At 45.7% G+C, this 23087-nt stretch overlaps 2 protein-coding genes across 2 annotated transcripts in view; one reads left to right on the top strand and one right to left on the bottom strand.

Annotated features, from left to right (window-relative positions):
- The window catches only part of SCFD2 (sec1 family domain containing 2), a 205613-nt gene extending 197132 nt beyond the window's left edge, over nucleotides 1-8481 (top strand). Inside the window, exons 8-9 of the mRNA XM_076336245.1 lie at nucleotides 2583-2702; nucleotides 6771-8481. Coding sequence (XP_076192360.1) covers nucleotides 2583-2702; nucleotides 6771-6863 — 213 coding nt within the window. The 3' untranslated portion in view covers nucleotides 6864-8481. The remainder of the gene's footprint in view (nucleotides 1-2582; nucleotides 2703-6770) is intronic.
- A 1561-nt stretch (nucleotides 8482-10042) lies between these two features.
- Nucleotides 10043-14334, bottom strand: RASL11B (RAS like family 11 member B). The gene is made up of 4 exons (XM_076336244.1): nucleotides 14186-14334; nucleotides 14037-14093; nucleotides 12519-12595; nucleotides 10043-11673 (listed from the first exon to the last, which is right to left on the bottom strand). Exons 1-4 carry the CDS (start codon nucleotides 14316-14318, stop codon nucleotides 11206-11208), a joined length of 735 nt encoding a protein of 244 aa, XP_076192359.1. The 5' UTR covers nucleotides 14319-14334; the 3' UTR covers nucleotides 10043-11205.
- Between the last annotated feature and the right edge of the window lie 8753 nt (nucleotides 14335-23087).

Here is a 23087-nt window from a genome sequence, read left to right as displayed (position 1 = left end):
CATTTCAGTTCTTCTGTATCACAGAAATGAGCTGTGTTTAGCTACATGCAGCCAGTTCCTTCAAAAGAGAGAGCCTTGGGTGGTTGTATTATCAAACAAAAAAATCTTGGCAGAAACTTGCATTCTTAACACAGCCAAGTATTTTGTACCCAAAGTTTTGTCCTCCTTCAAAACACTTGTGCATAGCATAACAAAATTACAGATTCCAAGACCCTTTTCATTGCAATTTTAATTTAATTTAGAGTTTGCATGCCTAATAGTATTTTTAATATGCATTTCTGGAATTTGTGGTTTGAACTTTAGTCTTCTGGAAAATAATGAGTTTTATATAGGCACCATGTGTTTGGATCTACATTTATTTTGACTGAAGGAAATGATTTGTCAAGACATTTTCTCTTTAGCATTGCCATGAAAGCTTGTGTTTTCCGATTAATGCTCTCATATTCGGTGTCTTTTCAGTGTGTCCAATGTTATACGTGCATGTTTATGATGAGTTTATTGTCACTAGGAAAGATATTAGGAAAGAGAGGCTTTATTCAATAGCAAGCTTCTGAAGTTCGAGCTCTTTGCATGCGTCTTAGGTCAGTCAAAAGCTTCATGAGATGGAGTGGAGCTGTTTGCTCTGGCAATAGGGTTAAGAGCAAAGATCCATGAAAAGGAATAAAACAGTAATTCCTGTATTACCTTGAAGTGCCATAGCAGAGAGTTTTGTCAACTTTTATCTTCACCATCTTTGCGAGCAGTTATTTCTTTAACCTTGTGTCACTGCTTACAGCAATTACAGCATGAAATACTCTAATATTTTAGGAAGTAATAACTCTATCTGACCTACTTTGTAAGTAAATATTTAGGTCTTACTTAAACTCCTCATGGTGTTAGTAATAGGAATGGACTTTTTTTCATTTGAGGTTGACACTATGTTATATGCAGATAGTAAGAAGGGAGTAGTCTGATGTGGGAAAGTGCATAAAGAAAGTCTTTGTAAGCTCTGGTGTATCCATTGAATTGGTCTGTTGGTGTAAATGGAAAATTGTTCAATGTCGCACCAGAATTGTAGGACACCCTGCTGAATTGTAGTATATATGCTATCTGTGCCATCAGTTCAATGAAGATGGCTGGCAAAGTGGGGGCGATTAAGAGAATAAACACCCAGTACACAAATACTCAGCTCACTAATACATCTATCTAAGGCTTTTTGTACTGGTTTCAAGCTCCCGGGGAGCTGAAGAGCTCCCTGCCTGGGGAGCAGCATTGAACAGGGAGCCCTGTGTGATCAAAGGCCAGCTAGCCTGGAGAGAGAGCACGCCATCCCCCCGCCCCGTGCTTGCTTCAAAGGCAAGAGTCTTTTCTGAAGGTTGCCCGTCAGAAAGCCTGACGGAGCTGCAGGATGAAAAACTGCCCAAAGACTAAATATAGGGCAGCCACAACAAGGAAGAGAAGAAGAGCTGTACCCTCAGGAGCTGGAGCCACAGGGATCAAAGATAGCTGCCGTGGTGGTGAAAGCAAAGGAACTGCACTCCGCCCAAACACGGGTTGATGACCACTTTCAATCTGTCGAGTGAGTGCTGTCGAAAACCTATGCTTGTGGAAGGAGAGGGGGCGGAGAGTCTAAAAAGAAGCAAAGTAAACTGTTCTCACTGTCACTTTTCGGAGCCAAACATTTGGAGTGTTTCATACTCAAAGGTGGTGTGACAAGAGCAATTGCACGGGCTCCATTGACATCACTCCCAAAGACTGAAGCAAGGCGTTGTCAGGGGAGTGTGTTTTATCAAGAAAGAAAGAGTTTGCTAGGAAACAGCAAAGTAATCAAACTTCTAGAAGTGGTTAAGAGGAAACTGACGTAAAGCATCACCTTCACGTTTAAAATTAAAATGCGGTTTTATAAAGTCTTAACTGAAGTGGAATGTTTGTGCCATTTTAATGATAATTGAGGAAAAATGAAACAAGTATTTTGTTTGAGCTAAGGTTTCTCTATATTAGTTACAACCCAGTCATAGAAGTATTGAAAACTCTGAAGTGAAACAAGCTAGAAACGATTTTATACTGTAATGAACCCGATTTATTTTCATTGGATGAATTGTAAGGGATTATTCGCTGGACTGGTAAAAGCACATTACTTACGATTCTTTCCATTGCTGACCGCAGGCAGGGATTCTAGCATGTTTAGGCTGGACTCCTTGCTTCTACTGGGTAGTAATTTACCCCTCATTCTTTAAAGCCCCATGCATATGTGTATCCAGACTGTGCATCCACCCAAGTACTCTCCTCCCACTCTGGGAAAGGGAGGAAAAAAATGAAGAAGGAATGGAGGGAGAAGCCCTCAAACCTCACAAGAAACTCCTCTAGGTTTCAGTGGAAACCATGAAGACTCCATTTCCCTGGAAACAGTTCATTAGTTTTAACTGGGCGTCATCCCCATTGATTTCCCTCTCAGCTGCTACAGAAACCAGCATTCCATGAATATTTTTTTCCGAGCTTCCTCATTAGTCTTCCTCCAGCAGCTCAGGGAGCCAATCACTGCTAGTCCATAGGTCTGGAGTTGGACTGAGCAACTACAAATAATGCTTTCCTTCATTTTACAGGTGAATCGCCCTCACCCTGGTGATCATCCTCTTCTGATCATCTTTATGGTTGGTGGAGTGACAGTCTCCGAGGTCAAAATGGTGAAGGATCTGGTAGCAACACGCAAACCTGGTACCCAGGTAAAAACAGCTCTAAATGTACAGTTCCTATCTGAACAAAGACTAAGAAAATTCGTCAGATAATGTTCCCTGTAGCACTGGTACCAAACCTACACAAAGCCACAGCCACATGGACAGGAACAGTGTTAGGATTTTGCTGTGAAACATCTGTAGGCAACAAGTGTTCAGGCACCAAGGGTCTGTTTTTGACATGTTAGAGTCAGCAATAAAAGTTCAAACTCAGGTTGGAGAGTTCAAAACAGACTGGCATTATTCTGAAGGAGCTTTCATCATGTCTCAAAAGATTCATTTCTTGGTATTCTTTATAAACAGAAACATTTGCTGTCCAAAAGGCTACAGGCTCCCTGGCAGTGCATCAACAGGACATAGTGCAGGGATGCTCAGAAGGAGCCTGCCAAGGGTCTGGGTACCATCTAGGGACATATCAGTGGTCATCCTGCAGACAAGTCAATTGGCATTGCTGAGGAGCAAGATAAATTAGCCTGGATACAGCTGTACTGGTTTCTGGTCCAGGCCAGGTATCTCTGATAGGTACCTGACCACTAGATGCCTTAAGTAGCATGAAGCAGGTGATGTGGAGAAAGCCCCAGGTCTCTGCAGCCCTTGGATGTGCTGTCAGACTCCTGGAAGGAGGATGGCTCCCGTGGTGCAGCCTCAATAGCGTCCGTGCAGCTGGTCTTTGCCTCTGCCACTTTGCGGCAGCAGAACTTGACTACAGCGGCTGTCATCTGAATGGAGTGGGGAGGGAGAGGAGGAGGATGGATGGGCTGTGGTGGCATCTGAGATGTTAAAAATCATTGTAAACTGTGGAGGAGCGTGTACAAGAGCAATCGGGTATCTGCTGAGTAGTGCAGATAGGCAGGGTAATCTAAAAACTGCAAAGAAGTGCTGTGTGACCAGCTGCATTGTAAACATAAGTCTAGTTTCCAGGGTGGCTTGTAAACATCTTGTTTTCAATTCCTATGGAATGCAGTTTTGATTGGTGAGAAATCGTTAGCAAAATGGAGCCAACCAAAGGCTGCGCAGCCCCTGGGTTTGACATGTGTTTTCCACGTTGTAGTTGTCTTTGCAAGGCAGTCTCAAGCAGTATTTTGTAAGACGGAGTACCATTTTTAGCGATTTTTTTTGATCTGATAACACGTTTCTTCCCAATTAGCCTATCTCTAATCTCCTCAAAAAAGCGAATAAAATTCTTTCCCATCTTGAAGGGGGATTGAGTTGTAACACACTGATGGACAAGTTAATCCTCACCCAAAATGTATTAATACACCCTGAAAGATAAGCAGAGGGTTAACACGTGAGTTGGTTGAGAACTATGCAGGGAGACTTTTTACTGGCTTTCTAGAGGGACTTGAGGCTTGACAGTGGTGACATGGGATCTGGTGTTGCTTTGCTTTGGCTTAACCCCAGCAGCAGGTCACCCTCTGAGGCAGATTCCTGAAGAATTTTAAGCTTTTAGTGCATCTTGCCCTTTGTCCAAATGTGCTGTGTTAGAGGTGAAAGGACTCGGGGGGAGAGGAGGGAGGAGGAAGAGAAAGAAGAAAAGAAGCAGTTGTGCAAGTCTCTCATATAAAAAAAGTTTATGAGTTTGTTGGATTTACCTGGATTTCTGCACTATAGCTGTGAATATGTGCCACCTGTTTGGGATTATTCTTTTCAAAAAGCCAGGCATTTGTCTAACTCAAGCCAGCGTTTAACAGAGCTTTTTTGTGGTGTTCAGGCAATCAGGTTGAGGCATCAGGGGAACGCTGGCCTCCCAAGTCCCTTCCAGTCAAACAAAGCACTGACATTTATACTAATTATTGGCTCTTGGAGAAATGGAGAGACGTGTGGGTGCAAAAATAAAGAATTGAGGAAAGTAACAGAAAAACTGACAGGACACACTGATTACTTCAGCAGTTGTTTGGAGTTGAGGCAAATGACATTTAAATGTGGAGTAGGAGACACATGTTTCCATCCACAGAACTGCTCTGCATCTGAATATGAATGACAAATTCATTTCTTATGGAGAAGCACAAAGGAATACAGCATTTCCTACGCATCATTTGTTTTTGGATGGTGGCGAATAGCTCCCCTAACCTAGTGAGAAGTATCCTACTTTCAAAAGAAGAAATTACCTTTTTTTTCCACTTTAATCAGGATAGTAAAAAAAGGGGAAAGAGCATGAGTGGATGTTTCACCCTCCCAACATGCACAACCATCTATGTGGTTGTGGCTGAGGCATGCAGACAGATATACCCCTCCAGATGTACCATCAGATGTTGGCTGCATCCTTCCCTGCCTTCTGCTGAGGGGGAACTGCCCATTGCAGGGCAGTGGGTCGGGATGTGAGCTCCTGGCTCCTCGGCTGCCATCAGGAGGGGTAGCCTTTCAGGTGAAGCATCAAAGACAGACGCGCTGTACTGAACAAGGAGAAGGTCTGCAAAGGAGATACGCTGTCCTGAAGAGACCTGCCTGGACAAGAGATGGACATTACTTATCCGGGCAATTCCCCTGTTCTCTGTAAAAATGAAGGAACAAATATTCACATTTTTCCCCCTCAATGAGCCCTCAGAGGTACTGGGGGGAAAGGAGGGAAGGCCCACTGTATTTCGCTGCATCCTTTCTCAGACGTTAAACTTTCAAGCAAGTTGGGCTTGCTATTAGTTGCACAAATCCCCTCAGGGTTCAGTGGTGGGACTCCAAGAAGAAATTGCTTTTATCTGGCAGTGGCTATTGTTGATGTTTGGCTTGTACACCCAAAAAACTTCAGTAACGTGTCCCCTCGTGTTTTTCAGAACTAAGCTGCATGATAACAAGATGAGCACATACTGTGCTATAGTCTGATTCTCACGTAACATAAGTAAGACAGTGTCAGCCTTTGGCATCTGCAAATTACAGAGTTTTTTCATCCATAGGAAGGAGAAGAGATAATCAGTGTCAGTTTGCTGCAGATTGTGTGGGAGGACAAGGGAAGGGGAGAAGTGAGGGGGAGACTATCATCAGTACAGAAGGGATCTGTAGTAACTTAACTCCAGATTCCTTTCATTATTTGAAGTGAAAAGATGAAAGAAAGAACAACGAAAAAAGTTGAAATGCAGCACTACCGCACATTTAAGCCATGTGATGAAGAGCACAAGCGGTTTGATAGCTACTGCAGGAAACGGACGCACAGACATACTCCGTTGTTGATGCTTGTGCTTCTTCTCCTTGGGTTTGCACTGAAGAAGCAAATTCATGTTCAAGTGGGCTAGTAAGATTAATCTGCCCCCACGTCCCTGCCTGCAGTCCTGACCCTACAAACACTACTGAACTTGGGGCTTTGTAAGAGCAGTGTCCCACAACTTTGCCCCTGAGTTAGCTCCACGCAGCAAGATCATATGCACTTGCTCCTTGCTGATAGCTTTGCCCTGCAGAAAACCTTCATGCTAGGCACCTGCATATTGGTTTTCACTTAAGAAAAACAGATACCTGCATCTAGCAGGGTGTGTATCATGGCTGTAGTGAGCAACAGTTTCATTCATCGGACCCGTCTTGGATTAAAAATTTGAACAAACAAAAGCGATAGCATCCCAACAGTGCTTGAGGTTGAGCCTTGGTCCTGACGTGCAGAACAGCCTGTGCCTGGCCTGAAGAGACGTTTCTGAACAGGGACTGTAGCTCACCGCAGCAGGCCGGCAGCACTTCTGTGGTGCTCGCCTTACCTTCAACTGAGAGGAAACAGCCGTCACTCAAAACTGTGCTATAGGAGAGGAAACCCCTGCTTCATCATCTGGTGCCTCGCAGCAAACACAGTGTCAGTCACAACAAATCACCGGGTAAGATGTGGGTAGAAATGAGTCAAAGCACACATTCATTAAGAGTACAATGCTACCAGTCATTATGCTTCTTAAAGTGATTTAACTACAGTTATTAGCGAGCAGACAGTTTCACTGGGCAAGTTGTATTGCCCTGTCAGTAAACACCAGAAACACACAGCCTGTCTAGTGCTGGGTGAAGCAAACAGTTCATATCCATGGCTCATTAGTACTGTGATCAGTCTCGGTCCCCTTCATTTTGACTTGTTGTTTCGTCTCCCCCTTCTTTCAGGTAATCGTGCTCTCCTCTGCACTCCTGACACCACGTAGTGCTATTGAGTTGTTGTTTGCCACAGACCGTCTCCAGCCTGACACCGATATCTGATGAGGGAGGATCTGTGGAGAAGATGAGTGAGTGCCTCAACTGGAAACCTCAAATCCCTGGTCTGTCACTCTTTCCAATAGCCTTCCAAAAAATGGCATGGCCCCTGCTACAGTTATGGCTCCAGCTGAAACAGGGTGAAGCAGCTGGGTATCTGGCTGCAAGGGAAACGTGCAGCTCACAGGCAGCTCTTCAAAATGGTCTAGTTGTCCAGCAACACCCCCCCCTCCTTAACAGTAACACCGTGCGGTGCTGAATCACCCCAGCCCCGCTCTGTGCGGCAAGGATGATCGCTTGTAATAATCCCCTAGAAAAGGAGCAGCTGAGGACCAGGTGATGCTGAATTTGCACTCCCTGAGCAGTATGTTTTTTTCTCTGAGTATTCCTGGTGGTTTTGCTAGGGTTGCTTCTGGTGGGAAATGCTGCTGAGGGAGTGAAAGGCTAGCAAAATCCACCCTCTCTGTCATGTTACCTTGCAAAACACGTGTGCCTTATACAGCATTAACCGCCTCTGCTCTTACTTCGTCCCTCACCCCAGAGAGGCAACGGAGCACAGCCCTGATTTAGCTGGCAGAGCAGCTCCCAGTCCAGTGATGCTCTCCCAGCGGGACTGGTAGAGGCAGAGAAGCAGAGAGCCAGACTCAAGGGCTGGGTTACGTGGTTGCTTCTCTCTCAGCTTCCCGTTTCCTGCTCTAGTTTCTCCACCCACAGTCCCGGGAGAAAAGACTGCTTCTGATGGCACACTTCTCTGTAGGTTTATGCAGGAGGACATATGGGCTGTGATAGTTTGATGATAACCCTGGAAGAATCCTCCCCTCACATGCATTTAAAAAAGAAAAAGAAAAAAAAAAAGCATGATCCCATTTTCAGGAGGCCGCAGTGACAGATTCTTTCTTGAGCTAGATTTCTGAGCAGCATGATTAAAGAACAGCTTTTATTTTTAATTTATGATCATGAAAGAGCCACTATCAAATTCAGTTATGTAATTTTTCCTTATAAAACTTTGATACAATCTGTGATAAAAAAGCGGCAGCCAGTAGAGATTGTGATTGCATATAGCACCAAGACTTTCAAATTACAACATAAAATGGTGGAGCTCTAAAGCTGCATTCTCTTGCTTCGTCCAAGGGATGCTAAGACTACAGCTTACACTGAGATGAGAATGTGAAATTGTAAGTGACATTCACTCTATCATAGCATTCTTTATTATGCTAAAGGAATAGATTAAATGGGAAGTAGCTTTTTAACCTTTGTTCACTAGCTAGTGTAAGTTCTCTTAAATGTTTATAATGGTCTTCAGAAAAGGGTGCATTTTGATTTAAATTCACTTTTGAGTGGCTGGAAGTAAACAATGGACCGATTATAAAGCATGGACAATGTTGCCTCTATGGAAGAGAGATTTATAAGAATGACTATAGAGTGGAACTTTGTGCTATAAAAAATGAGAAATATTATGAGATTGCAGTGTTAAAAGCTCAAGAAATAGTTTGAACAGAGCAACTGGAAATCAAATAGCCAATTTTCTGTCTTTTCTGTCCGTCTGTACCATTTAATCTTAGAATATGGCTGTTTTGTAAATTCTGTAATCAATAAAGCAATGCCCTTACAGTGCAGAAACTCATCCCTCTTCTCCTTCTCTCCTAGTACACAGGGCTACGCACGCCAGGACTGCGTATTCTGAGACCCCTTTTTCTTTTGCACTATTTGTTGCCCCTAAGAACCTAGACCTTCTGTCCTGGGAGGTGTCCACACTCCGCTAGTAGCAGAAAGGCTGTCTTGCATCTAGGTGTGAGTTCAGGTACTCACACCTCTGAGATGCTGCCGCTTTCCTGAGATGATGGAAGCTGGCAGTTCTGGTCTTCTCTCCTCACCCATCTTTCATCAGATGCTCTCAGGTCTCCGACTTGGCCATCTGAGGACATATTATATAGGATAATGAGAAGGGGGTGAGTTTAAGCAGACGCTGGTGCTCTTGCACTTCCTATGGGTCAAGCAGCTCCTTTTACTAAGGCAGAGACTAGTTTTCCAAGTCATCATCCTCCCCCCGACACACACACTTTGGAGGAACCTTTTCAGCCAGTGGGGCCACAGGTGCAGCAATGGATGCTGGACTCAGTCACCATCTCATACTCAGTAGCTGAAGAGATGAAAGGAGATGGTCACAAGAGCCTGCTCCTCTTCTAGACCAAGACTCAAGTGGAGCCTTTTCGGTGACCCTAGTATAATAGTTAGCTCCCTATTTGTAGGAAGTAGCTTTAGCAGCTACACATAGCCTGTGCTCGGGCAAAAGGCCAGGGGGGTGAGAGGTCTCCTGCCAGTTGCATGTGAGCAGGAACAGCACAGAAGAGACTTTGCTTGGGCAGGTGCAGGACCACAGCAAGGAGTATCTAAGCCCTCTGCATACGACACTAAGCAACACTCAAAAGGTACGAGGGAGAGAAAACACAAGGCCACCCTTGGCAAATGGGTTTACTACTATATTAATACAATAAGCAGTATTTGGTAGTAAGCTCAGACTGGATGGCCAAGCTCAATTTTGTTCATAAGTCTTAAGTCACTTGGCTAGTAGCTCACAGTCAGAAAGATCATCACCAGCAGGACCTTGTCAGGGTTTCCCTGCACCAGGTGTTACTGCTGCATGCTAACCAGGTGAGCCTGTGCCGCAGTCACCCTAGTCCCAGCACAAATACCCTCCTCAGGAAGGCTCTCAGTAAAGCTACTTTAAGCATGAATAAAATGACTGAAGACTTAATCAAATTACTACTTCTTCATCATCATATAGCTCAATATATAAAGCTGCTGGGTTTTTTTTTTTCCCCAAGAAGAAACTGGAAGTCACTTAAAAGACTCGGCATTCTTCCAGATTTTGACCTACCTTACATTGTTCTTTTCTTACTGGAGGTTTTTTGACAAGGGGAGGTAAAGAATTCCATTTTAATTTGAAAGGTCTCTGCCTTATTCAGTTCCTCTCCTAAAAGAATGTCTTAAAAGGAAGTTGTAAAGCAGTTGTGAGAGCTCCCCCCCTGTGGTTTATGCTAATAAAGCAACAGTATAGGCAGGAAAGGCCTTCTGACTGTTTCTGCAATGTATGTTAACTACCTTGAGAAAACTATTACTTTGTCTCAACATTTCACTGGTTATTGCCCATTGTTTCTTACCTGTGAAGAACACACAAGAAAACACATAATTCAAAAATTTAATGTTGAACCAGGCAATAAGAATGAAAAGTCCACTCCCTATGAGGAGTAACTGTACACAAAATAAATAAGTTACAGTTTAAACAAAAGCACAACTGGCTTTTTAAAGTGCGTGTGTATAAGGCCTTTAGCCTGTGAACTCCATTGGCTCAATGTAAAAAAAAAAAAATATATATATATATCGGCCACATGTGTTTTAAGGATGAACAGGGACTGGCTCAGCTCAGAACAAGCCACCAGCTTCATTGCCAGGAGCCAGCCGTGCTTCACACCGAGCTGAATCACAGACACATTCCTTCTGTGCCTACTGCACACAGAGAAGAGTGTCTTACGCTGGCAGCTGTAACAGACAATCACTCCAACACCACACTCATTCCTCAAAAGTTCCATGTTTGATCATTTAGTCTGGACAGTATTTTTTTCAGACAGTAAAAAAAACCCACAAGTTATTTGTAATTAGATATGTTTACACCCTGTGGACAATAGTTTCGCATACAAGGAGTCTGGTCAAGTTGTCAGCAATAACATAGCCAGTAAAAAAATAAAGGACCACTGTTTACAGTCTTGATACCCAGTTGTGTCCACTTATTTTACACTTATTTTTACAGAATGATTTCATGTTTGCTCATTTGTTTTGAAATACATGGGAAATAAACAGTTCTACTATGCAATAAAATTAAACAGATACATCATGCTGCCCTTCATCCAAGTGAAAACAGACTCAGGTGGTTACTTCTGAACAGCAAACTGCAGTTCAGGGTGTTTCCCTGCTCAGGTACAAGAAGTTAAGAGTTACATCTAAAAGGTTGTTTCTGCACAAGCATTAAGTCAAATCTGTCCCATTGGAGAAAAGGCAAACTGAAGGCTTGTTCCATTTACTGGAAAGTTCCTTTTCCAAATGAAAATACTTGTTCTACAAGTCACATCCTAGAACCATTTCAAGAGTTTTGGGTTTTTTCCCTTTTCCAATCTGCCACTGTTCCTTTTTTAAGCAACTGCTTATTTCTACAGCCTACAGAAAGCCTTTCTACAGAAAGGCTACCTGAACCATCCTTCTTTCACAATGCCTTGGACTCTAGACATGCCAGTGTTAAACACCCCAGGTTTCAATCTCAGGGTAAACGTTGGGAAGGCCAACAGCTCTGCTGTCAAACAGAAGTGACAGTCCTCACTTTGGCAGACAAAGCTTGCTTAAACCTTCTCTTCAGGTCCTGCATGTTGGGCGATTTTGGCCGTGGAATAAGAGAGGTTCTTCTTCTCTCAGGGGTGCTGGTTGTTTGCTGTTTACTGACTTCTTTACAGAGGAGATGGAAGGCATTGAAGATATCATTATAGTTTTCACTGACAGATACTTCATAGAAAGTACAGCCCAGCATGTTGGCCAGCTGAAGTCCATGCTGAGGCTCCACCTCTTTGATATGCAAGAGATCAGCTTTGTTTGCTACAATGACAACAGGGACTGCATTTCCCGGATGCAACTGTCGAACGTGATGGTAAAGGTGACTGAGTAGTTCATAGCTCTTATAGTCTGTGATGGAGAAGACAATCACCAGGGCATCTGCCCAGCGAATGCATCTGTTCAGCTGCTCATTACAATCCAGATTGTGTTCATGGATCTGAAAAACGAATGGTCTCAAATTAGATAGCTGAAGTCTTAAAAGATTAAAGGAACCTGTCTTTAAAGAGTCTGTAAAGCCAAATAGCATTTTACAGCTTCAGACATATATTTGCATTTCACGTTGTAAGTACAAACTTAATCGGAGCGTGGCGAATAAATGCATGTTGATTCAGCTGCAAAAAGCTGGAATTTAACACTGAAGTTTGCTATACTCAAATGGAAAATTGACCTGAGTAGTTCTGCATGCAGAGAAAGACTTTGTAGTTCCACAGAATGGGAAATTAACTGGCTAGACAGTAAGTCTGGGGAAGCAAAGATATGAGCTGGAAGCATTTAGACCTGGAGTGTTGCCCAGTCCCAAAAGGCAACAATCCAGCATTACTCAGGTCTACACATTCAAAGCTTAACTTGTGACACACTAATGAGCACAGCCACAATATAGCAGCCTTCGCTCTCCATCATACACATTTATGAGGCCTGTTGGGCAGTGGTCATGGCATTTTCTTCCACGTGTACCTTATTTGCACAGAATTGTTTCTGGTTTTGTGTCTAATGTTCCCAATATACAGGAACAAGACACTTAAGTAATTCAGCCACTCAAAAGTAACGGGCCTCCAATGTACAAATGATTCATCAAAACAGTGATTTGTTTTCTTTTACTACCAGCATACTACAGGCATGCAACACCATCTGGCTTCACTGGTGGTAACAGAAGTTACCACCTCTCCCACACAGAACACCGAACTCTGAAATGGACCATAACAAGGTGCTGCACACAGAGGGACACACACACACACAAATATAGAGCTGCTTTGGTGAACTGCATGGCTGCATCTAGCTCACCTGAACTCCTGGAGTATCTTGCACTTGAATAGCCAACATCTCTCCATCTATCTGGATGTGCCTGCTGTAGAGATTACCTGACAAGAACACCAACAGGTTCACAAGTACAGCCACCACTCTACACAGACAAATGCTGCTTCTGCTGCCCGTTAGTTGTGCAAGAGAAGTTGTATCGCTGTTTATGAAGTGAGGAACCAGTGCTGTAAGGTTTTTTTGTGTGTAACAACCCATAAATTTATGACTGAACTAGAAGCCTGGGATTTAATCTTGCATTGACTTGTTTTGAAGCTTGGCATTTAATATTATACAACTTGGAACTTAATCACTTCTTAAAGACTGTCTTAACTTCGATGATAAAGTGTGCAAAATAACCAGCTATTATAGAAAGGCAGTTTCCTTGTCATTCAGTATTTCTGCACTTTAACAAACCATTTTTCTAAGAAGCTCTCTGCTAGCTGACCTGTTTGTTGGGGTTTTTTCATTTGTTTGGCTTTTTCAAGTCATTTCCTCAACAGAATGCTGTATATTTTACATTCACGTTAGACCTGCCACTGTACTACACTCAAGCAAGTACATAACATCACCTCTTTGCTTTCCCCGTTAAGCTGGCACTGGCTAGATCATTTAGCTGCTGGCATTCAGTTTGCAAAGGATAATCATAGAATCACAGAATGGTTTGGGTTGGAAGGGACCTTAAAGATCATCTAGTTCCAAACCCCCTGCCATGGGCAGGGACACCTTCCCCTAGACCAGGTTGCTCAGAGCCCCATCCAACCTGGCCTTGAACACTTCCAGGGATGGGGCATCCACAACTTCTCTGGGCAAGCTGTTCCAGTGCCTCACCACCCTCATAGTGAAGAATTTCTTCCTTACATCTAATCTAAACCTACCCTCTTTCAGTTTAAGGCCATTACCCCTTGTCCTATCACTACGTGCCCTTGTATAATATAGCACTAGGTTTACAGAACGTTTTCTTGTTCTATCTAAGAGGCTTCTTCAAAGAGGGACATTTTCACCATATAAAGTAAGTTCTGTTAGGGAACAGAGACGCAGTGACACAGCGCTAGCGAAGCTGTGATCATCAGCTGCGCGTTTGCTGTGACCGGTATGCACCTTTCCGAGGACTGCCAGGCAGGGGGCTGCGAGAGCTGCGCAGGGAACAAGTTTTACGCGAGCTGCCAGCCTCGTAACATCTTGGTGGCCTTGATTTGGTAAAAATACCTCTTGGATGCACCTACAGCCCCGTTTTTAAGCTCTCTCTGTCACACTTGGCACCCGGCCCAGTGCCGGGTTTTGCACGCTTATTTCCAGGGCTCGCACACGCCCCGCTCTCCGGCCCGGGCACCCCCGGGCGGCTCCGGGGGAGAAGGCCGCCGGCGGGGCCGGGGCCCTCGCTCTTCCCTCCCCCGCCGCTCTCACCTCGCGGTAACCCCCCACCGCCGCCGCCGCCCCGCCCGGCCGCGGAGCGCCCCATCTCCCAAGCCCGGCGGGAACAAAGCCGCGCCGCCGCTCGCCTACCTGCGTTCCTCTCGTAGTCGCCGATGAACCGCCGGGTGAGGAACCGCACCACCAGCGCTGCGGGCGGGCACAGACAGGCAACCGTTAGCCGCGCTCCACCGCCCCGCACCTCCCCGCGCCGCCGCCGCCGCCGCCGCCGCCCCCCTCACCTGTCTTGCCCACGCCGCTGCCCCCCACCACCGCGATCTTGACGAGGCGGGGCCGGGCGGCGGTGGCGGCGGGGCAGCCCTCCCCGCCGGGCGCGCACTCGGCGATGGTGCACATGCTCTGCGTCAGGCGCATCGCCGCTCCGCCGCCCCGCGCGCCCGACGCCGCCGACGCCGCCGCTCCCCCGGCGCTTTTCTCGCCCCCGCCCCCGCCCCAAGCCCCGCCCCCGCCCCCGGCGGCCACTCGGCGCGCCCGGCCGCCGCCGCGCCCCGCCCCAAGCCCCGCCCCGCCGGGCAGGGCCGAGCGGCGGCGCGGGGCGCGGGAGGGCGGCGGGGGGTGAGCGGCCCCGTCAGGGCGGAGGGGCCCCGGGCGGAGGGGCCCCGGGCGGGGCCGTGCGCGGGGCGGCGGCGACTGCCAGAAACGAGGCGTTTCCGGGCATGACGAGGAGCCTGGGCACAGGCGCGCGTGTGTCCGTCGGTCCGTCTGACTCTGTGCGTGTGAGCGAGACCTCCGCGGCCCGCGGGCGTCAAACACCTCCAGCACCGAACGGCAACCGGCCGAGCGTCTCTGAAGACCTCGGCGCTGGGGTCGTGCGTCTCGGGGCCCCGCCAGGTTGACCCAGACGGTACCGGACACGGCACAAAGGCGCGGTCGTCTCTCTGGTTTTCACCCCGCCGGCGGTGCCTCAGCCCTGCTTCCGCGTAGGGGCAGGTGTCGGTCCGTGTGCGCCTGCAGTCGCGCACCTCCACCCACCTCCGGAAAGCGTCCCCTTCCCTCCCAGCCCTGCCCTGCGCAAGCCCTTCGAAGTAACTGCCCAGAGTAGGCGCCCACTGGAATCGGAATGGCGGCAGCTGCGGGGGAAAGAATTGAAACCAAGGGACGAGGCTGGGAGCGGTCCGTGCCCTCTCAGCTTGGTTGGAATACACAGAAAGAGGGGGGAAAAAAATCAAGTAAAACATGGATAAGGCAATGGTTAAAGAAACAACAGAAGGCGATGGCAAGGGAGGAGAAATATAAATGGGAGGTGGGTGGGAAACAGAGGACGGTGCCGGCCTGGGCGCGGGGAGTGGTCAATGCAAAGCGCTCGAAACCCTTGCCGGCATAAGCAAGGAGCCTGAGCAGCAAAATGGAGGAATAAAACCTGCCCACGCATGAAACAAAGCTTGGTAGGAGAGAGGTAACAGAGCAGGATAAAATCACTCGAGGGACTGAATACAAAGGAAAGACTGGATTTCTTTATGCCAGAGCAGAAGAAATGATCCGGACATTATATCTTGAGCAAAGGGGAAAGGTTTCACAGAAGATCTCCTGGCAGCTTGGTAACTAAGGTCATTGGAAATAGAAAACCTACAGGTAAGAGTGAGGAGAATCACCCTCCTAAGAAAGTTTTGTCTTCAAGTTGAGGACATACGGAAGATAAACAATGGCAGCTAGAAGCAGTTACTTCAACCAGGGAAAAAGAAACAGGGCTGTCATGCAGTGAGAGGGGCATACAGATTGAAGTCTGGCAATATTTCCAAAACCGACAAGCATTTTGTCTCCATTTTTAATAGAGACGATTATGTGAAAGATGGGAGCGGAAGGAGGATGCGTAATGGGAAGAAAGCCATGGGCAATTACTGCAGTGGGGAAAAACAAATGATCTCGTCCAGAGTGCAGAGAGGCCAAGTGTGTGAAGATGAGGGTGGAAGGAGCAAGAAGTTTTACTGTTGCGCTCTAATCATTCTGGAATACTTGCATTAAATAAAGGGAAGGAAATAATTCACAATAATTTGGACAAATTTTGAAGGAAAGAATAATTAAAGATGTGGGAATAAATGGGATAAAATCAAGCATGGGATTACATGAAATGTTGCTTCAGCATGATATCTTTCCCTGATACAACTCTGTTTCCCTTTTCCTTAAAGAAAGGAAATGCGGTAGATGTACTCTGTTCGGGGTCAGTAGTACCTGATACTGTCCAGACAGGAAACGACTGTTTAAGCAGAAGAATGTGGGGATCAGGAGACAACGACAGAGGCGTGTTTTATGTGGGAAGCATCAGACTGAAGGAAAGCTGCTCTGTGGGATTCACCAAGGCCTCTGTCGTCCTTCATATTTTCATTATAGTGGTGTCATCGAGAACACGAGCGTGCTAATGAAATCTGCTGTTGGCAGACAGCAGTAGGAGACATCACCGGTTCAAACAGGGGTGGGAATAGTATACTGGAGAAACTGCATGCCTCTTAGAACTGGGTTGATGAAAATATAATTAAATTTGATAATACTAATGACATGCAGAGATTAATCACAAAAATTTCTTCCATTGACTATGAGATCAGAACTTGGAAAAGAAAGACTAGTTAACTGCAAGATGAGTAGGAATGTATGTTCCCCTATGTAAAAAGGGAAACATAAACCCAGTTATGTCAGATAAGCAATTTCACAAAAGATCTGCAGTACGATGTGTGATTCTGCCAGCCAGTCAAGAGAAAATCAAAGTGGAACAAGTATGGACAAAACCCGCTGTGATGATCAGGGACTGGACAGCCCATTTCAGAGGAAGATAAAAACACTTGGTGTATTCAGTTTGGCAAAACAAAGAAAGTGGGGCTTGGGAAAAGGGGGAGCCACGAAAGTTTAGTTAAAACTAAGGGCCAATGCCAGCATGAGAACAAGTGGGTATAAGCTCATCTCTGCAGTCAGAGTAGCAAAACGCTGGAACAGCCCTCTGGCAAGAGTGGCTGGAGCAAATCAAGTCGGACTTCTTTGAAATGGAGCTGGAGGAGTTTATAGAAGGGATTCCATGACTGCAGTGGTGATGAGATTGGATGACCAAGAGATGCCTTCTAGAGGCCTGCAGACAATATTCTAAAACCATTACCTAAATAAATTTTTAGGCTTAACACATAGCAACGCGTGCAGCAGTGGTGTCTCCAACATGTAAACGGGTAAAGTATGGTAGAAAAGGGGAAATGGGAAAGGGTGACGAAAATGAGACGACACCTCAATAAATCGGTTTTATGAAGGAGTTGATTAATTAGGGACTGGATGAAAGTGCTAAAATAACTGGAGAATGGGATCTTCTCCCTCTGTTTCAGAACACCAAAAGCAAAACAATCAGCCAGATTGAAAGGCGGAACTTCTGGAAAAACTGAGATACAAAATACGTTCTTGTAAAATATGTAATTGAGCCACTGAGTCAATTGTTGTAGGAAAGCACTGGGACAAAAATTAAAATTATCACTATGCAAAGAAGGAGTGTACATTTATAAATTATGAGAAAATGCAGTTTTACTGTACTTTATGCTAGCATAAAATTCATAAGCAGCAGTAAATTAATCTCAATTTATGAACCAGTCTTTTAAGTAAGGAAGAAAGAACTCTAACACAGTGTGGACACACTTCCTCAGCTATCAGTCTTTTTGATACAAAATTTCTTATGTCTTCCCCTCAGTTACGCAGAAGTGACTGCTGTCAGAGACAAGGTCTTAGCCCGGGTGGTCATGTGTCGGAGCTGGTGTGAATACACACTTCCACATTTCAGGGACGCATTTCTATAGTTTATTTTGTGCCACTGTTCAGAGGGTAAGCTTGCATGCAGCTTACACCTTCCGTAAAGACACTTCCATCGGCAGCCAGGGAATGAACCTTACTTTGTTATCTAGTGCTTTGGTGATTAACTCCTAATGCCTGTCTTCAGAGAAACAAGTGTTGTGGACACGGTGAGCAGAAACACGGCCGGCATCTGCTCATTCCAGATAAGTATTTACTTTCCAAAGTACCGTGAATTCTCTCTTTGGCGTTACAGGAGTAAATAGAAGAAAGCTCTCTGTTCGTGGCACAGTACGTACGTCCCATGCTCCCAACATACAGGGCCGAGTTGACCAACCCCTGCGAAAAGCCCGAGAAGACCAGAGATTACCCCTCCCCTGGCACAGCCCTGCATCACCTTCCCAGAGCAGAACAAAAGAGGGAGGGAACAGAGATATTAAAAGAAACTACATAAACAGGAAAACAACTTCTCTCTGTGCTGGGAGAGATCTCCTGGCCAGCGAAGGCCAAGCTTACTGAGTAAGATAGGATCTTCATTCCAGGGCAGAGAAAGGGGGGAGGGAGGGAGGGAGGGACGCGCTCCATGCACCCTCACCTACCCACAGACTCTACGTGGTTTCTATAGTAGCACAATATCAGACATTTTTCTCTCTCCACAAGAAAGCCTGAGTAATGTTCTGCAATTATATTAGTCTGCATTTCAATCAGATTTTATCTTCTCTTAAGCTTGCATTTTTTCCCCCCACTTCCTCCTTATGTAACGCTCCCAAACTCTCATCCAAGGAGTGGAAAGCTCAGGGTTTTCTTTTTCATTCAGGGCTGCCCATCTGCTGCCAGTATTTTCTTTTGTGCTGGTTTGTGCCCCCATAGTACAAGCAGTTGTTCTGCACACAGAATGCCAGTTTGATCCAAAAAGGGGGGAAAAAAGCCCTGATGATGAAATCTCTTGAATTAATACAAACTCTAATGCTTCATTCAAAAATGTGTATGAGAGCACTTAGCAGAATTTTTGTGTTCCATTTTAGGAATGCCTTGAGATCGATGTTAAGCCCTCTAAAAACTGTGGCATTAAAGTGCCATTGCCGGCCTCTCTAAATCTCATCTTGTGTTACAACAGAGTCAGTTTGTCAAGGGGCTAACTCCTGGATTATATTAGGAAAGGTCACTGACAAGTCCTGCTGTGCCAGGCAAACCATAGGACGATGCTTACACCGGCAGAGGAGCGCTGGGGCTGGTACAGCTTCTCTCAGTTGCTAAGCAAATGAAGAGCTTTCGGCATCTGCAAGTCTAAGCTCTGCAGATCCTTTAACTGGAGTTATCACGCAGAAGTCGCACCCTGAAACTACCGACAGGGAAGGCAGCGTTTCAGTTACCACCTCTCCAGGTTTCGGCTGTCACCTCCGGGCAGGCAGCGACTGGCCCCGCAGCTCTGCTGGTGGGAGGCCCTGGGTGCACGTGTCCTGCCCTGCTCGTGGGGGTCAGCCAGGATGGCACAAGCTCTCACTGGGCTTGAGCTGACCTTGTTCTGAAGTGGAAAGATACTGAAAGCTTTACATTTCTAATATAACTTATTTAGCAAGAAGGATGTAAATTCACATCATGCCTACATACTACAACAGAAAGTTATGGTGAGTGAATGTGTAGGTTGCAAAGTCAAATGCAGAAAATATAGGAAATGCCAGAAATAAGATTGCCTGGGCAACCTTTACTCATCCTCCCACATGCATATGCATTTTGTTACAGTCTTAATTGCATAATGTCATACCATTACACTGTCTCCTGTCATACTGGCAGTCTGTCTTCTATTTGCCTATGGGAACAGAGCACCTAAATATACTCGAAGATCTGGATGTTACTCAGCATTTCTTTTAAATCCTCAGTTAACCAGCCCATGATGCAACACAGGAAGTATTCCCTTAGTACAGGAATTACTAACTAACTCCTTCATAGGCTTGTCATGGTGTATAGCAAAGAAACGTGAGAAAAGCTCAAACTATTAAGTGGACTAGGCTGCATAAGTCCGGTATGTACATGCCGCTTAAGCCCCTTTCAGTTGCTACCTCATCTTGAAACACCTCAGTGCTTTATACCCCCAATATTCTGTAGCAAAGGCCCATAGCCACGCTGCATTGAAGCAGGGACTGTAGCCCTGAAGTTTCTGAGATGAGCGGTTGAACCACCAGGAATGAGTCCTTCTCTCTCTTTACCTGAATGAACATCACATCCCTCAGGGCAGTGGAACAACTTTGACAGGAAGACTGAGGGAGCCACATCTCAGACTACACGCTAGACCAGGTGTCTGAGCTTGCTTCTGTAAATGTCACAGACCTGGGCCAAGGGCTTCCTTGAGGCTGGGGAGAAAAGAGGCAACCTGAGTATATGGGAAGCAAACGTGACGGTAAAGCATGTTAGGCCAGGTACCTGGCAGGGAAGGGTGGTGGGATGGGTGGGAGCTCCCTGGGAATACCAGGCACAGGTCTTCCCACCTGTGCTCCAGGTGCAACTGGTGCAGCGAGGGGCTGTGATGGCAATCAGGGGAAGAAATGCCTATTTCACAAGAAGAGAGGAGGAAAGGCAGGCTTGCTTAGCCTAGCAAATGGTGTCTGCGAGGGGAGATGATAATGACCTGCTGCCAGCTCGCACAAGAGGGATCATGGAGGAGAGGGGAGTTCCTTAGAGCAAGGAGCAGCTCATCAGAGGGTTTGCCTTATGAGTGGGTTTTGCAGACTTTAAATGCCTAAAGGAATTAGGCACTCCTACTGCCTTTTGGTAGGAACTGGATCCACATACCATTTTAAAAATGCAATTATTGTTGACAATTTATAAGTAACAGTTTAAAAAAAAAGCCTGCAACTATAGAGATTTCTGTAAGAAACCAGGTGATCCAAAACATTTTGTCAATAATCCAAACGAGATAAACAAAGAAAAAGGTAATGGGGCAGGTTGGGAAGTAAATGATTCCCCCTTGGGAAACACTACTAGTAAGCTACATAGATATGCAGGGTACAAGAAGCTGGTTACATTTTGCTTCACTGTGTTTCTATATCATAAATTTCTATATTCTGTTTTGTCTGAGGCTAGAGCCCATTGGTGGTGCTTTGTGAAGGATGTGTTTAAGGTATTTAAACGAGCAAGCACTGCTGCCTACGAGGCAGCCTTAAAAAAAATTTATTCATCAAAGTTTCAGGATAGTCATTAGCATTCACACAATTATTATGTGGGCAGATGACTATAGATAGGCAGCCGAAAATTGTCAGAGGAATGGCATTCATTTTTATTAGCAAAAAAATGAGACTTTGGAGCTACTGCAACACCCAACATTTTAATGACAAACCATTTTTCAACAATACACTGGTCAGGTGGCTAAACATGCACAAGGATTAAACACAGGAAGCTTAAGAGCAGACTCTGTCAGCTATGTTTGTTTTCTATAAATCCCTTTGTGATTATGATGAATTGTGCCATAACAGAGAAGTTTAGTGCTATTGTATAGATGACTCATATAGACTCTATGGTTTGACAAGAGCACAAGTTTTTTTCTAAATAAAGCAAGTAGTCAGTCCAAAAATAGAAGTAACACTTAGAAGAATGCAGCTCCTGGAGGAATTACAAATTCCATCTACCAAAAACACAGAGGTTGGTATGCTGGGGCATCTCTGCTGAGGATATTGTGTGAAAGCCATTAATTCTTCATCTGGAATGTAAATCTATGCCGTCCAAATGGGATTTAAGTATTTCAAGGTAGGACTTCAGTTCCTGGCTGGAACCAGTTTTAACCGGTTGGGCAATTTTCATGGTCATTTTTATATTTGCTTTCTTGCTCAGAGCCCAGAGTTATTTGCCCTGTGCTACCTGCAGTGCTGCGGCGTGGTATGGCTGGAATGGGTCCCCAGGCGAGGAAGGAAATGGGGCCCCGGTCCCGCCGGCCGCCAGCTTTCCTCCTCCCTTCACCCCTGGCAGGGCCTCCCCCACCAGCAGGCTTCAGGGTAATTGCACTGCTTGCAAAGTCGAAGGGGACACTGCCACTGTGGTGTATTCAATTGCACATTTTAAGGTTTAATGCCATCTTATTAATAGGAAAGCATCGATTCCGGATAGAAGGAAAGCATTTCCACTCATTTCTTATGCTACACCAGAGCACTTTTCCCTTCTCCCTAAAATATTCAGGACCTTTGAAAACAAATACTCTCATTTGCCTGAAATATCCTGGAGATGGATTTCTGTGGCTGAACTACACAGTCTCACTGAATTCTCAAAAACAAACAAACAAGCAAAAAACCTCTCAATTTATGAATCCATTAGTCATGGGTTTTTTACAGAATTGATTACAGAAATCTCCACCAAATAAGAAAGGAAAATACTAACAGAGAATAAATTATTTTCTAGCTTCGAGCTAGAAGTTATAGGGGTAAGAGCCTAGGACAGGCTGTGCCTGAGTGCCTGGTGCACTGATGCACCATAGCTTGGGGTGAGTTTTATCCAGCTCCCTAGAAATCATTTGTCATTCAAGCTGGGTTGAAACTACATCCTGAGAGGAAGGTTCTGTTCACCCTTTCTAAAATAAAAGCCCATTGCTACTGATGCTTGTTGGACACAGGTGAAGATGTGAAAGAAAACCTGTGCTTAAACTACTGCCACTGATAAAGGCCCCTCTCCTGGGTGCCTGCTGGGGCGGCGGGTTTGCTGAGAGGTACGAGCGTGAGGACAAGGGAGCAAGGCAGCTGGCTAAAGGCAGAGGGACTTCCTATCTGGCTTTCTTGTGAGTGGATTTAACATGGGGTTTCCTTCATTCCTGATGTCCAGGGAGCCACACTGTTACAGGACAGCTGTGGAAGGGATGCAAATACAGCCCAGCAATTGCACCCTGTCCGGATGGGATGGGCAGCTTGGACTGAAGGCAGCCTTACACATACCAGCAGGTGACTGGGCTCTTCCAAGGCTCTCGTCAGTGGACAAGCCGCCATTTAGGAAGTAGGACTGGGCTTGGTTTTGCTGTTGCAAAACATAAAAACCTCTGCAATATAACCTAAACAACCAAGATAGCCAATGGCTCATCCTCATTTCAGTATTGCTCCTGCTTAGACCTAATGACAACGCTCTATGCTTTTTGCATCAGGGACGCTTTCCTGTGCTTGGAGCAGTGTCGTGGTTTAATCTCAGTCGGCAACTAAGCACCACGCAGCCGCTCGCTCACTCCCCCCCGGTGGGATGGGGGAGAGAATCGGAAGGGTAAAAGTGAGAAAAACTCGTGGGTTGAGATAAAGACAGTTTAATAGGTAAAGCAAAAGCCACGCATGCAAGCAAAGCAAACCAAGGAATTCATTCCCTCCTTCCCATGGGCAGGCAGGTGTTCAGCCATCTCCAGGAAAG

This window comes from Aptenodytes patagonicus, chromosome 4 (genome assembly GCF_965638725.1).
Source record: "Aptenodytes patagonicus chromosome 4, bAptPat1.pri.cur, whole genome shotgun sequence".
In the NCBI taxonomy this organism is placed as follows: Eukaryota; Metazoa; Chordata; class Aves; order Sphenisciformes; family Spheniscidae; genus Aptenodytes; species Aptenodytes patagonicus.
The sequence above is the reverse complement of the archived record's forward strand: the minus strand, read 5'-3'. Positions and strand labels throughout refer to the sequence as shown.